The sequence below is a fragment of the Halichoerus grypus genome, chromosome X, assembly GCF_964656455.1.
Source record: "Halichoerus grypus chromosome X, mHalGry1.hap1.1, whole genome shotgun sequence".
NCBI classification, from domain to species: Eukaryota; Metazoa; Chordata; class Mammalia; order Carnivora; family Phocidae; genus Halichoerus; species Halichoerus grypus.
The window spans coordinates 16305129-16320209 of record NC_135727.1 but is presented as its reverse complement, the minus strand read 5'-3'; the positions used below and the strand labels follow the sequence as shown (position 1 = coordinate 16320209).

The 15081-nt window shown below is 39.0% G+C and overlaps 1 protein-coding gene across 2 annotated transcripts in view; it reads left to right on the top strand.

Moving 5' to 3' along the window:
* Positions 1-15081, top strand: part of SLC9A6 (solute carrier family 9 member A6) — a 50926-nt gene that overhangs the window by 8283 nt on the left and 27562 nt on the right. For both annotated transcript variants that reach the window (XM_078064743.1, XM_078064742.1), the window contains exons 2-9: positions 1834-2033; positions 3430-3507; positions 4008-4084; positions 4392-4504; positions 7443-7548; positions 11177-11318; positions 13228-13333; positions 13626-13714. In XM_078064743.1, the coding sequence (XP_077920869.1) occupies positions 1834-2033; positions 3430-3507; positions 4008-4084; positions 4392-4504; positions 7443-7548; positions 11177-11318; positions 13228-13333; positions 13626-13714 (911 nt within the window). The remainder of the gene's footprint in view (positions 1-1833; positions 2034-3429; positions 3508-4007; positions 4085-4391; positions 4505-7442; positions 7549-11176; positions 11319-13227; positions 13334-13625; positions 13715-15081) is intronic.

Below are 15081 nucleotides of genomic sequence, written 5' to 3'. Positions count from 1 at the left end.
GGTGACACCTCTGGAAAGACTTCCCTACCATCCCACTACCCCTTCCCACTTTCCCCGGCTGGGTTAGGTAACTCTTTTCTGTTTTTATAACACCTTGTATCCATATATACCATACTATAATTGTTTATTTGGTCTGTTTTCTCTAATTGGGCTGAGAAGGAGGGACCTTGTTTTCATCTCTGAACCCCGGGGGCCTACTCAGCATAGTACTCTAGTCACATATATTAAAAGAGTGGCTGGCGGGTTAGTGTGAAAGGAAACAGGGAGGTAAAGTGTAACTGATAGTGGTATGCGGTACATCTTGGAGTTAAGGGAAGTTCCAGAAGTTTGAGTTCAGTTTGCAGTTGAGCTATATCTATACCATGGAATATTCTTTGACCATGAAAAGGAATGAAGTTCTAATACATGCTACAACAGGGATAAACCTTAAAAATATGATGCTGAGTGAAAAAAAAGCCAGACATGAAAATTCAAATATTGTAAGATTCTGTTTAAATGAAATGTCCAGAATAGGCAAATCTATATATAGAGAAAAAAGATTAGTGGTTGCCAGAGTTTGGGAGTTGGGGGGTGTGATGGAAAGTGACTGCTAATAGGTATGGGGTTTCTTTTTGGAACATTGAAAATGTTTTGGAATTAGATAGTAGTGATCAGTATATGACTTTGTCAATATACTAAAAGCCACTTAATGGTTCAAAAGGGTAAACGTTATGGTATGTGAATTACATCTCAATAAAGCCATTATCAAACAGTTTGATCAATACAGGTGTTAGTACCTAGAACATTGTGCACATTTGAATATCAATATGATGATCCAAGTACAATTCTAGCAATATGTTGATGTCATAGTGCTGGACTGAGGACTTCGATTCCATGTTTTGATTTTGAAGCACATATTTTTATATTTTTTTAATTTTTTTAAGATTGTATTTATTTATTTGCCAGAGAGAGAGAGAAAGAGAGCACAAGCAGGGAGAGGGAGAAGCAGGCTCCCCACTGAGCAAGGAGCCCGATGCGAGACTCGGGGATCATGACCTGAGCCGAAGCAGACGCCCAACCGACTGAGCCACCCAGGTGGCCCAAAGCACATATTTTTAAATTAAAATATGACCTTTTAGTGGTAGAAGAACTCAGTCGATCTACAAATGCTATTGACGTTCTGATTTGTTAAACGTGTATTATTTGGCCAGCCAGGTGCTGGGAAGTGTTGTGTGTTTAACAGTCTTATGAATTGATGGATGGAGGTGGAGGTGGTAAACACATTTGGTTGGGACACCTTGGAGCATATTCTGTGTACACATCATTTGAAGGTATTTTTTATTTTGTTACATTACTAATCACCTACTTATTATCTGGATCTAGAAATGCAGTGATATATGCTGTAACCTAGGGAATGTTTTTTCCTCTTGTCGCACTGGATTAGATGAATATTAGACTCTTAGATTTTCAAATTTAATAATACTTTAAAATGGGGGCACCTGGGTGGCTCAGTGGTTAAGCGTCTGCCTTCGGCTCAGGTCATGATCCCAGGGTCCTGGGATCGAGCCCCGCATCGGGCTCTCTGCTCCGCGGGAAGCCTGCTTCTCCCTCTCCCACTCCCCCTGCTTGTGTTCCCTCTCTCGCTGTGTCTCTCTCTATCAAATAAATAAAATCTTTAAAAATAGTAATAATAATACTTTAAAATGTAACTGCATTTGGTCTAGAAATTGGTTCTGAACCACAGGGGACTATCATCAGAGTTTTTCTGTTAGCAATCCAAAGGTATGTGTGGGGTACAAAAGAAGCAGTCTTTGTCCAAAAGAAGAGCTTATATGGTTCTTTTATTATTTCCAGGTCTTTTGGTGGGCCTTGTGCTTCGATATGGCATTCATGTTCCAAGTGATGTAAATAATGTGACCCTGAGCTGTGAAGTGCAGTCAAGCCCAACTACCTTATTGGTAAATGTTAGTGGAAAATTTTATGAATATACACTTAAAGGAGAGATTAGTTCACACGAACTCAATAACGTTCAAGATAATGAAATGCTTAGAAAGGTAAGTTCTTCGTTAAAGGGAATATTTGGATTTTTTTTTAAAGTGTGTAACTAGCAGCAAAGCGATTCAAGAGAAGAATTAATAATGAATTTTTAATGATGTTTAAAATCAGTCTCTTGAAATGGAGAAAATCTCAATTAACAAGTGTAGTATAATGCTAAGGAAATGGACATCTGTACATTTCATTTTCTGATTGAGGCTAAGTACTATAATCCTTTTTGTTTCATTCTCTGATGTTTATAATTGTAATAAATGGTGACTAGTATTGACTTAAGCAGAATTTATAAGCATTTCTTTCAATTTGCAGATGGTCCTTAGAGTTTATTGGCACATTGAGTTTATTTGATAATACCTAAAATATTCCATTAATATTTCTTTGAATATTATTATTTCTTTCTTGTTTTGACTGTGTCCTATATGGAGGACAATTTAATCTTTCTTTGATTCATAATCTGGCACAACTTTAGGGGCCTCATTCTGAGGATCAGTTACTGTACCATGCTGTGCATAAAGCTTTATGTAGGAGGCTGTGCCGCAGTCTTACTGGCCCCCAGACGTTCCTGGAACTGCTTTCTCCTGTCCCCGCCATAGTCCCCCATGAAGCTTCTCGGGGCCTCTTTGCTCGGGTCTCTTGTTTGCCGCCCACCCTTGGCCATGTGCCTCCACTTCTGTCTTCTGCACGGGCAGGACTTGGCTTTCATAGCTACTTGGATTGTGGTTCTGACCATCTTTAATGCTTTTTACAATTTTATACGAGCTTAATTTACTTTGCAGCGAGAGTCCTTTCCACCTGTGGAAAATTCCAGTTCCTTAAAAGTTCTAGTAAATGAAATTTTAACATGGGTGTGTGTGTAGCTGCTTTGTGTTCATTTCAGATCCTGCTGCAGTCTTATGAACAGAAAGGGGCATCTATGTTATTATAGGGAATAGATATTAAAAGGAATAGGCTGTCAGGACTAGAAATCTTAGTCATTCAGAAATTTCTTACCGTAATATTATGCTGTATACCTTTAGAGGTGTGACCTGTGTAAGAAGTCTGTTTCTTGCCGGCACTAATGGCATACCCCCAAATTTTGTTACCAGTTTGGGGGGGGTCTCTTGTATTTAAAGCAAAGATATGTTCATGCTTTTTCCCATTTTTAAGATTTTTAATGTCATAGTATTTTACCACCCTTTCCACAGATATGACTTAACTGATTGCTCCAACACTGTCTCCTTGTCGTTTGGTTGAGAAATAGAACAGCAGCTATCCTATATGAAATACTTTGCAGTGACCACAGTAATATTCTTGCCTTTCACCAGTTTAACATTCAATCTTTTTTCTTTTTCATAATTTGATAATGTAATACGAGGTCTTCTACGGGAATTCATCTAAAAGAACTCTTTATTTTAACAGGTTACCTTTGACCCGGAAGTATTTTTCAACATATTACTTCCTCCTATCATATTTTATGCAGGATATAGTCTGAAAAGAGTAAGTGCTTATGTATTTCATATACTTTGAACAACTTTAAACTCCATGGACTTTGTCATGTCTGACACTTTAGAAACAGGCAGTTCTTTCCAGCTTTCCCTCCCTTCTCCTCTCCTTGCTGAAATTTATGCCTGCACAAAAATTCTTTCTGTTATTTCCTTTAACGAATAATGCATTTAATATTAGCAGAACACACTAGAATAGAAAACCTTTTCTTGGGGCGCCTGGGTGGCTCAGTCGTTAAGCGTCTGCCTTCGGCTCAGGTCATGATCCCAGGGTCCTGGGATCGAGCCCCACATTGGGCTCCCTGCTCAGCGGGAAGCCTGCTTCTCCCTCTCCCACTCCCTCTGCTTGTGTTCCCTCTCTCACTGTGTCTCTGTCAAATAAATAAAATCTTTAAAAAATAAAAAAAATTTAAAAAAAAGAAAACCTTTTCTTTTTCAAATAATCGGTAAATATTCTAACACACTGTAACTTTTTTCTTTCTTCTTTTTTGTTAGAGACATTTCTTTCGAAACCTTGGGTCTATCCTAGCATATGCTTTTCTTGGAACAGCAATTTCTTGTTTTGTAATTGGGTAAGTACTTGAAGGTTAAAACACTTTTTATCCTTCAAATTAGACTTTTTAAATAATGCATATTTTATTTATGCAGTATTGTATTCTTGAGTGTGTCTAAGGACCTTTTTCAATGAAATGCGTTCACATAGATAATAAGTTGTTTGAATTCTCCTTAAGGCCAAGGTATTACCATATTTAAATGACACGAGTTAAATTTGGGATTAGTCACAAAGTACTACAGTAGACCCATCTTATTCTTACTGTATTCTGACTTCTTTAACAGTTGCTGTTTTTTTTCTAAAGTAGAAATGTGTTTATTGACCAGGTCAATAATGTATGGCTGTGTCACACTGATGAAAGTAACTGGACAGCTTGCAGGAGATTTTTACTTTACAGACTGTCTGCTGTTTGGTGCCATTGTATCAGCAACTGACCCAGGTATGTGTCCATGAGAGTGGAGCTTCAGTGCTTAAAGTTACAGTGTTTTGCTAGCAAAAGCACATGTGTGCAGTCCTTCCTTTAGGTGTAGAATTCATAAATTCCCATAGTACTGTACTTCCAATTGTAGAGGAAAAAACAAAATTCATAGGTCCTTTTGGCTTAAGCACACATTTTTTTAAATTTCATTTTATTTATTACATTTGCCCATTACTGGTCCTTAGCTTGATGCTGTTTAGACAATGGCTGTAAGGCCTTTTCTTTAGAAATTCAGGTTGGTGTCTATCTTTAGTAATTGGGTATTTGGAGAATATGAACTAGATTAGTTAAAATGGGTAATAATGGTACACTTCCTTTCGTGCTTCTGGAAAACCAGTTCCCTAAAAATCTTCTGTTTATATTCAGCTATCCACATATAAGAATAAGAAAAACAGTTTTTCAATGATTGTTAGAAGGCAGTTGTGCTACTGTTAGTGTGATTTGGCATCACTGGTGGGCCTTACTATACATTAAAGAATTGTTTTTATAAAATCAGCTAGGGACGCCTGGGTGGCTCAGTCGGTTAAGTGGCTGCCTTCAGCTCAGGTCATGATCCCAGGGTCCTGGGATCGAGTCCCGCATTGGGCTCTCTGCTCAGCAGGGAGCCTGCTTCTCCCTCTGCCTGCAGCTCCCCCTGCTTGTACTCTCACTCACTCTCTCTCACCTATGCTCTCTCTAGCAAATAAATAAATAAAATCTAAAATAAAATAAAATAAAATCAGCTATATGGTTATGAAATAGTTTTCTAAGGTTTTATTTATTTGTTTTAGAGAGAGAGAGCTGGGGCACCTAGGTGGCTCAGTGGGTAAAGTAAGCGTCTGCCTTCGGCTCAGGTCATGATCCCAGGGTCCTGGGATGGAGCCCCACCCCGCCACCCCCGTCAGATTCCCTGCTCGGCAGGGGAGTCTGCTTCTCCCTCTCCGTCTCCCTCTGCCCCTGCTTGTGCTCTCTCTCACTCACTCGCTTGCTCTCTCAAATAAAATCTTAAAAAAAAAAAAAGAATGCTTTAGAGAGAGAGTGCACACACGCAAGCAACCGGGGGGGGGGGGGTAGAGAGAGAGAGACTCTCAAGCAGTCTCCGCACTGAGCGCAGAGCCCCATGAGGGGCTTGATCTCACAACCCTGAGGCCATGACCTGAGCCAAGACCAAGAGTTGGATGCTTAACCGACTGAGCCACCCAGGCACCCCTGAAATAGTTCTGATATGAGCACAGCTGGAGAATGAATACAATTCTATGGAGTTAGGTGGTAGTTTTCCTAATATAGTATTGGTGAGCCTCACAGCTATGTTCACTGTAGGAACTTAGAGAAGATGCGGGCTGAAGACCTAGCATTGGGACTGGGGTTTTTGAACTAAGGATGCAAGGTTTCTTTCACTGGACTTGAGGACCTTGGCATAGGTTTGTTCTGTTTTACTTTTTGCTCTTGTAAGTTAATCATCTTCTTTAATTGTCATGCAGCACAATTAAAGATAGGATCCTAAGGTTATCTCTGAATTCCTGTGTTAACTCTGATAACACAGGGCATTATATATAGGGAGTAGGAAAATATGTTCTCTACTTTATACGAGATGATTTTACAAAGCTCAGAGGGCATTTTACAGAGCGATTTGTATAGTTCAGCATTTTTAAAACTGAAAATCAAATTGCTCCTTTCAAGACCATCAAGGCTGCCCCCTTACTGTTTAGAGCTGCTCCCATTATCTGTATGAAGATAAGATGGTTTTTGCAAGGAGCCAATGGTCCTTTTGCTTAGAAGCAAAGTCCTTGACTTTTCAACATCTATGAGAAATCTAAGTCAATCGGACTGGCTGTGTTACTTCAACCTTCTGATTTTGTGTTGGTAGAAGTATTGCCGGGATGCTCAAGCAAAACTGTTCTGCTCATATTAAGTTGGACAGTTACATTTCTTCTGAGTTATATAGGCATTTTCCCCTATAATAATTCTGTTATTTTGCAATAGTTTACTTGCTAGAAGGGTGAGCCATAGGTTTTCTTTGCAAAATTCTTCAGCACCGCTTTTGCCCTCCTTTTCTCGGTAAGCTTTTGTATCAGTATATTCCAGATGAAATGCTTTGCAGTAGAAACTACATCTTTTTAAAGTGCAAGTATCCTGTTTTGTTGGTTGGCATTTGAAGGGGCTTTCCCATCTCTGGTTATAATAATCTTTCATGTCTGCTTGGGCTTATTTAGTGAGTGATCTGTATGTGACTCAGCAATTAAAGTTATAACTTCAATCTCATCTGATTTTTCTAAGAATTCTCATGGAATTGTTGCCTAGAAGAAGGTTTTTTGTTTTTTTGTTTTTTTTAAATCTTCTCAGGCTGTGATAGCCTGATCATTGGCTTCTTATTAAGTTAAATATAGCAGCTGTAATTCTGGTCATAAATTTTATCTCAGCCAAAAACCAAACTTGTGCTTTCATTTCCTACTGTCTTTGCTAAACTAAACCAGTGTGCTTGAAATTTGCAAGTCAGATAGAAATGAGTTGTAAGGCTCCAAGGAGAAAATGAAGTTTGCAGCAGGAGATGCTTTTCGTAATACCCTTCTTCATCAGATTAATGATCACTTGGTCTGTAAGAAGTTCTGTATATATTCTTTATGGAAAAGAAATGTGCAAGACAAGCTGATTAGCATTTGCATGAAACATATAGGTCAGCTCAATCCTCCAGGGTTAATTTCAGCTGTTTGTAAGATAAAGGAAATTTTGCGGGTACACAATTAGGGAAAAGAGAAGTATCAACGGGAACATACTGAATCTTTAATATGGTAAGAGAATGTTTATTGGGATCGGATCCTAAGAGGAAGAGATGAATTTCTAAGTAGCCATCATAATCATCTATGAAGGGGCTTGTGTTACATTTGTGATGTCTAAATACTCCCCTCTTTCTACTTGCTAGTGACTGTCCTTGCCATATTCCATGAGCTTCAAGTGGATGTTGAACTCTATGCACTTCTTTTTGGGGAGAGTGTCCTCAACGATGCTGTTGCCATAGTGCTGTCTTCGTAAGTGTTTGTTTTCTTGTTATTTTCTGTATTTAGAATGTTGGGGTACTAGGAACCGAAAGTCGCTTATTGAATGAAGTGTATTACGAATGCAGATGTTTGAAAGACTGAGGCATTGTTTTTTTCCTCTTAAAGAAATACATACTTACAGCCAACATGGAAAATGTGGGGAAGAAAAAATGGTATATCCTTCTCACACCTAAAGGCAATTACTCTAAAGATTCGAGGGCACTGACTTTTATTGTTTTCTATGCATGCTGTTTTTACACAGTTGTGATTGTGGTGTGTATATGATTTTTTATTCTGTTCTAACATTATAACATGAACATGTTTTCTTTTTTAATTAAATTAAATTTTTGGAACAGATAATATATTTACATGGTTCAAAAATCAAAAATGTACAGAGAGGTAACATAGAAAAGTCATGTTCTTACTCCTCTTTTCATCCACCTGTCCCCCCAGCCCCTTATATGTAACCATTTTGATTAGTTTCTTGTGTATCCTCCTATTTCTTTATCCAAATGCAACCACACATATGAATAAATATTCTCATTTGCCTCTTATTTCTTATTTTAAAAGTAGCATGCTAAATATGTTCTATGCCTAGCTTTCTCTCACATAACTATATTCTGGAGATCTTTCCATATCGAAGCAGAGAGTTTTCTCATTCTTTGTTTGCAGCTACAGAGTATCCTATGTGCTGTACTATGAACTCTTAAGGTTGATTTAATCAGTCTCCTATTGCTGGAAGCATAAAAGAGTTTTCAGTCCTTTGCTATCCCAAACAATGCTGCAGTGATTAACTTGACCTCACCTGTTTTATACATTAGTAGGATAATTTTCCAGAAGAAGTGAGATTAGTTATGTTAAAGGATAAATACATTTGTAATTTGGTAGACATTGCTACATTGCCCATCAAAGAGATTATGCCATTTTGCACTTTAAGCACTGAATTATGGGAGTGCCTGTTTCCTCATAGCTTTCCCAACAGAATATTTGTCAGACTTTTACATTTTTGCCAGTTTGATGATTGAGCAATATCTCATCGTAGTTTAATTTGTATTTCTCATATTTAACATAAGCATTACAGAAATGTTTGTTAATTTTTAGAAGTGTTAAGACAATTATTGAAATGAGCAATACTTTAATCTACTTATAGAAGTTACTATACATGTTATCAGAAAGTGTTTGCAGGTGAAAGAATGAGTCTGAACCTCTGAGGGACTCAATCCTGCCAACCCACTCCTACTAAGCAAATATCTAGCCCCATAGACAGTTGCCTTTACTCCATACCATCTAGTGGCTGGAGGCCAGGGACGCTGCTCAGTATCCTTCAATACACAGGCAACATCCACCACCCAACAAATAACTACCTGGCCCCAAATACCAACAGTGCCGGAACTGAGACACCCTGGGGTTTTAACCAAGATCACTTGTACGTTGTTCTCAACATTGCAGTTGGTATCATCTACTCTTTGTATGGTACCTTTTTGTCATTATTTATGATAATAAAACTAATACATGTTTGTAACAATCTAAAGTATTTGATTTAGTAGAAAATTCCTGAAATTTCAGTTCTCAAATAACCACTATTAAGGTTTTCATCTAGGCTTTTCTATTAGGATATTAACATACATATAAATATATTGATAATTTTTATTTTATTTTTTAAATTTAGTTTTGTTTTATTTAAGTTCAATTAATTAACATATATGTATTATTAGTTTCAAAAGTAGAGTTCAGTGATTCATCAGTTGCATATAACACTCAGGGGGCGCCTGGGTGGCTCAGTCGTTAAGCATATAACACTCAGTGCTCATTCCATCAAGTGCCCTCCTTAATGCCTATCACCCAGTTACCCCATCCCCCCCACCCCCTATATTCATAATTTTTAAACAAAAAAGGCATAGTACTAAACATACTCTTCTGTAACTTGCTTTTCTCACTTGGACATTTTACTGTGTTAATACTTCTATTATCCCATTGTATGGTACACCACAAATTTACCTCTCCTATCCCTTATTGGTTAATGTTTGATGTTTTCTAATATTTTTTGTTGTGAATGGCACTGCAGTGAACATATTTATGTGCAAATCTCTGTGAATCCTTGTGAGTTTTTCTGTATGATGATTTTTAGAAGTCGAATTTCTAGGCCAGTGGATATGATCAGTAAACAATTGAGAGATACAGTCCTATTTCCCTCCAAAAATGTAATATAGGTCTATTTGAAAGCAGTTGTACTGCATGTAAAAGGAGCCGTAGGTATAGTAATACCCAGCTTCCAGGAATGTAGCACAGGGAAATAGTCCAAAATTCGGAAAAAGTGCAAATATGCTCTTTCACCTGTTTATTATAGTAGCAAAAATATTAGAAGCAACTTTTACATGTTTAACAGTAGGGAAATGGTTAAACAAATGGTTATATCCATTTGGACCATTTTTGGTCCTAAAAACCATAAATGGTGGTGGGACCCTTTATGTATAGATAAGATAGCATGACATTAGAAGCCATTTCATATTTATGAAAATAATGTTTTTTTAACTTAACTATGGAGGTATGAAAAGAACTTGGTGTACATGGTATAGCAAGCCCATTTTTCAGCCTTGAACCTTAAAAAACATTGTGGTAACCACAGGGAGAATTCATTATATTCCTGGGAATGTGTTTTTTCTCCTTTTCTTTGACATGACTTGTATGATGTCTTTGAGTCCAGACTTTTTATAAAAACACTGGTACGTCAATTAACTGAGATGAGAACTGATTTACTAATGGTAGACACTCTCTCCAGACACCTGCTGACAGTGATTTTCTCAGCCACTTCTATTTCCCAGGGTGACCATTTTAAAAAGAAGCATTTTTAGACCAGGTTTGGACTTGTAAGTTCAAGGCAGAGAGTGTCTCCTGTAATTGTGTGTCTTGGCCTCTTGCAGAGTGACTTTCTTTTCAAAAGTTTGAGGTAGAGATTCAGCTGGGTAAGCTAAGTGGATTCTAATTCCTTGGATGGACTTTCAAGCCCTTTTCCCTATAAAAGTCTATTTCAGTGAGTGAATAGATGTTAGGCATTGGGCCCATTCTGGTATTCTAAAAGTTGAAAGGGTATTTCAGTCATCTTTTTTTTTCCCATAGGAAAAACAAAATGTGACCAGGTTGAGTATTGAGCAGTATTCTTTATATTCTTATGCCTCTGCTGAAAACAAGTGGAATTTTTCATTAGTTTGTTCACATTAGTATGTTAGGGCTTGTGGGCACTCAGTGGTAGGAAGTCTTGAACAGAGTCATAAAAGAATAGTACGGCACAGTATCTTGATGCTGGAGAAAAAGGCTCGGTACAACTTCACATAGAAGACCTTAGAATATTCTATCTCCTGAAATTGTCATTTAAAGTAAAAGCTGAATTTTCTTGCCAGCTGGATCCACCACAGGGTGTTTAGTAACCTTTTGTCCTTATTTTGGCAATTCAAATCAAAAGTTTATGTCCCCTCTCCCCCCGACCCCTCCCCCGGCCCTGATTTCATCTTTCAAGCTCTACTACCCTAGAGAATGTATTTATTTATTTATTTCATCATTTTTTAGATAGCTCTTAACGTAAAAGTTGCTTCTAGAAGTGAAAACAATCTCTCTCTTGTAGCTCAATAGTGGCATACCAGCCAGCTGGGGACAACAGCCACACCTTTGATGTCACAGCCATGTTCAAGTCTATTGGGATTTTCCTTGGGATCTTCAGTGGATCTTTCGCAATGGGTGCCGCTACGGGTGTGGTGACAGCTTTAATATCCTTTTGTTAATCTTTCCTTGTTAACCTAAAAAGTGCTTGAATCCTGTATTCCATGGTCTCTCCTGTTCCAGAATTGACGTTGTGTTACAATTATGTGTTTAAGATTTATTTTTTTAAAGATTTTATTGATTTATTTGACAGAGAGATAGGGAGCATGAGAGAGAGAGAGAGCACAAGCGGGGGCAGCGGCAGGCAGAGGGAGAGGGAGACGCAGGTTCCCCGCAGAGCAGGAAGCCCAATGTGGGACTCGATCCCAGGGCCCTGGGACCATGACCTGACCTGAAGGCAGATGCTTAACTGACTGAGCCACCCAGGGGCCCCCATTGTGTTACAATTATTAACCTTATAACCAGGGACTTGGTTTGAAAACATTATGTAATCATCTTTACCGATAAATAAATAAAGGAATTTCCTTGTTTTGCATTAGGCTCCGTGCTCTCCAACTTTCACTACACAAGTCTGATTAGACGCAGTGACCCTCTGGGAGTGAATTTAAAGGTTGTAGACAAAATTGATATAAAGGTAAATATATTCCAGTGAGCCTCTGGGTATTCTGTGCTGCTGTTCATTTGCTCTTTGTTGAATAGGACAAATAGAAGTGTACGACCATGATGTCAATTGAACAAAATCAGCTTCCTGGGTTTGGACAGATGGGAGTTCATCTCAGCTCTCAACGGTTTTAACCTTCTGTTCTAGAGTCCTTGGCACGGCCACTAGTTTGCTATTAGAAGTGTTGGGCAAGTCATTCTTGTGCTCATTCAGAAAACACTTCATTGCCTGCTGCATGCCAGATGCAATGCTCTGGGCATCAAAGATGGACAGGACAGACATGGCCTCTGCCTTCCTAGAGCTTCCAGTATAGGAGCACTGACACTTCACGTGGGCCCTCAGTGTAGGAAGGTGGCAGGTGGGGACAGCAGGCAAGATGAGTGGGACTTGATAATCTCTAAAGAGCTTCCAGCTCTAAAACTTCTAAGATATTTTCGTATAAAACAAATACTTTTGGGAGCACCTGACTGGCTCAGTCAGTAGAGCGTGTGACTCTTGACCTCGGGGTTGTGAGTTCGAGCCCCACATTGGGTGTAAAGATGACTTAAAAGTAAGATCTTTCAAGAAAATAAAAAAACAAATACTTTTTTTCAAGGATCTGTAAGTTTGCTCTCCTTCAGCCTTGTGCTGGAAGAGACTTGTCTTATGGCTTTTTACAGGTGAACTGAGGCATGAAGAGACAGTAAAAGGTTCTGAAGGAGGAGCCGGGACAAATCGTATCGCTGTCCCATTACAATCTCCTTGAGGGGAGGGAGTCTATCTTGTTCATCTTTCTGCTGTGGTACACATTTGGGGAAGCAGATGTAGATTCCAGCCTGAGATTTGTCACTGGTCTGCACAGGCCCTTCCCCGGTTGGCTAACAAATACTTTTTAGATTCGTATAAGTGAGTGACATGCCCTGGTTTCTTCATCGTGGAATGCTCTACATCACGGAGGTGCTAGAGGATCAAATAAACATGAAATCTCATGGAAATGTCATGTTCTTAGTAATTGTAAATTGCTATAATTAGGGCAGCTGTCTTGCTTTGGGTTGCAGATTAATAGAGGTGGCCTGTTGTGTGTCTGATCTGTTGCTCGCGTCTCTGTCCTTTATGATGTGGTTTCTGGCAAGGCATGCGATACCCATAAAACAATTGACAAAACTGTGTGACTTCCTCATGGAAGCAAAGACTGCTGACTCCTCAGTACAATGCTCACTTTAAGAGGTCCTTCACTTTGGCGCTTCCTTATTCTGTGACTTGTGTTAGATTGGAGAACACTTCTTGCCCTTTCATGGTTGCCTTGCCTCGACTATTATTCTTTGTAGTCTTACTTGTGTATTACAAGATCTTGTTACCAACCTTGACAGTCTTACGTGACAAAGTTCACCAAATTACGGGAGTTCCAGCTGTTGGAGACAGGCTTGTTCTTCCTGATGTCCTGGAGTACCTTCCTCTTGGCTGAAGCATGGGGCTTCACAGGTAGGGTCCTTTCTCCTTTTGATCGTAAGCCTTCACAGGGAGTGACTTTGCCAGTCATTGTTTCTACATGGAGGCACATCCTCTAGCATTTGAACATACTTGTTAGCATTGGGATTTATGCTGTCACTTTAGAATATAAGAAAGATGTTTAATGGAAGTGGTTCCTCTGAACAAAGTAAGTCACAACTGGAAATTTCAACACTAAGCATATGATCTTCTGTAAAATACAAGCCTCAGTATGAAAGTCAGGAAGTCTCCTTTGACGTGAACTTGGAACTTGCTCTCTTTATAGGTGTGGTTGCAGTGTTGTTTTGCGGCATCACACAGGCCCATTATACATACAATAATCTGTCCACAGAGTCTCAGCATAGAACTAAACAGGTAAGAGAAGCTTTATAGTTTGTGAATAAATGTTTCCTCCTTGGCAACAAAACCGAAGTCTTTCTTTACTGAAAAATCATCTTTAGTTGGTTCCAAATGATGTCTACTCATTTCAGCTCCTCTTCCTTGGACTCCAGAGAGAGATGGGATTGGCAGGTCGAAGGGTGGCTGCACTGAGGGTAGAGATAGTTCAGCAGAATGGCTAGGGGCCATTATTATTGTGGTTCCAGTGATCAATTGGCTTCCCTTCCTTGTTTTCCTGATCACATCGCTTTTAAGAGCAATGTTTTGGAAGGTCTGACTAGAAGGACTGCTGGGTGATAGAAACAAGATTAATTTCTGATCTGACTGGCTCTACTGCTGGGTGACAAAGAGAAGACTGACCTCCTTCGGGTACTTCGCAGCTGCTCTGTCTCCAGGAATGTCAACTACACCAGTGGTTGGGTTTTATATGGTGCCGAACGATCAGGTGTGCAGGGTACCTGAAGGGAATTATAAAGGAAAGAGGCATAGCATTTCCTAGTCTCATGAGGCGTTTGGGACAAATGAATGAATAGTATGTAATGTCTGGAATAGAAACAAATGCGTACTTGATTATGATTAGATGCTTTCAGTTTTGCCAAATGACTAGAACACAGTGAGATTAGCCTGGAAAGGACTCCTGATAAAGCAGGAGCAAATGTCCTTATTCTTTTCTTCTTTCTTCTGGAGCCACAAACTTAGTATATGACCTGTGCTTTTTCCTAACTCCTCAAAAGAGATTAGACTTTTCTTCCCCCATGCGTATACACTGAGGCTACGAATCCCTTTTACGAATTAATTTACTGCGGTAAGTGTAGAGAAGAAAATTAGCTGGGGTGTTTGGTATTTTTCTAGACAATGGAGTGGGGAATTAAAAAAAACAAACAAACAAGGTAGGCGTTTCCAGTCTTGTTGGTGATATGAAGCTTGAATAACATTAAAAAAAAAACAACCCAGACTAATGGAACTTCTAGATTGTATGTTTCAAATGATATGTCATACAAGAGGTCAGAGAAGTGGGGAAATGGTTTGAGGCTTGAGGAGGCTGGAAAACTGTCATTGAAGAAATGGTGTACCTAGAAAGATTGGAAGGATTCAGAAAAGCATAGAAAAAGGATAAAAAAAGAAGCCATAGGGGAAACAGTACTGGTAAAGGCAGGAACAAAAAGGTAGCTAGCATTAATGAATGGAAGGCCGCAAAGTGTGGCTCAGGGGTTGGCACACAACGGCCAGACCTCCCTCTAAGGTCTGTGAGCTGGGGATGGTGTTGACATTTCTAAATGGTTGGAAACAAAAGAAGATTTTTTGACACGGGAAAATTATATGAAATTCAGACTGCAGTGTCC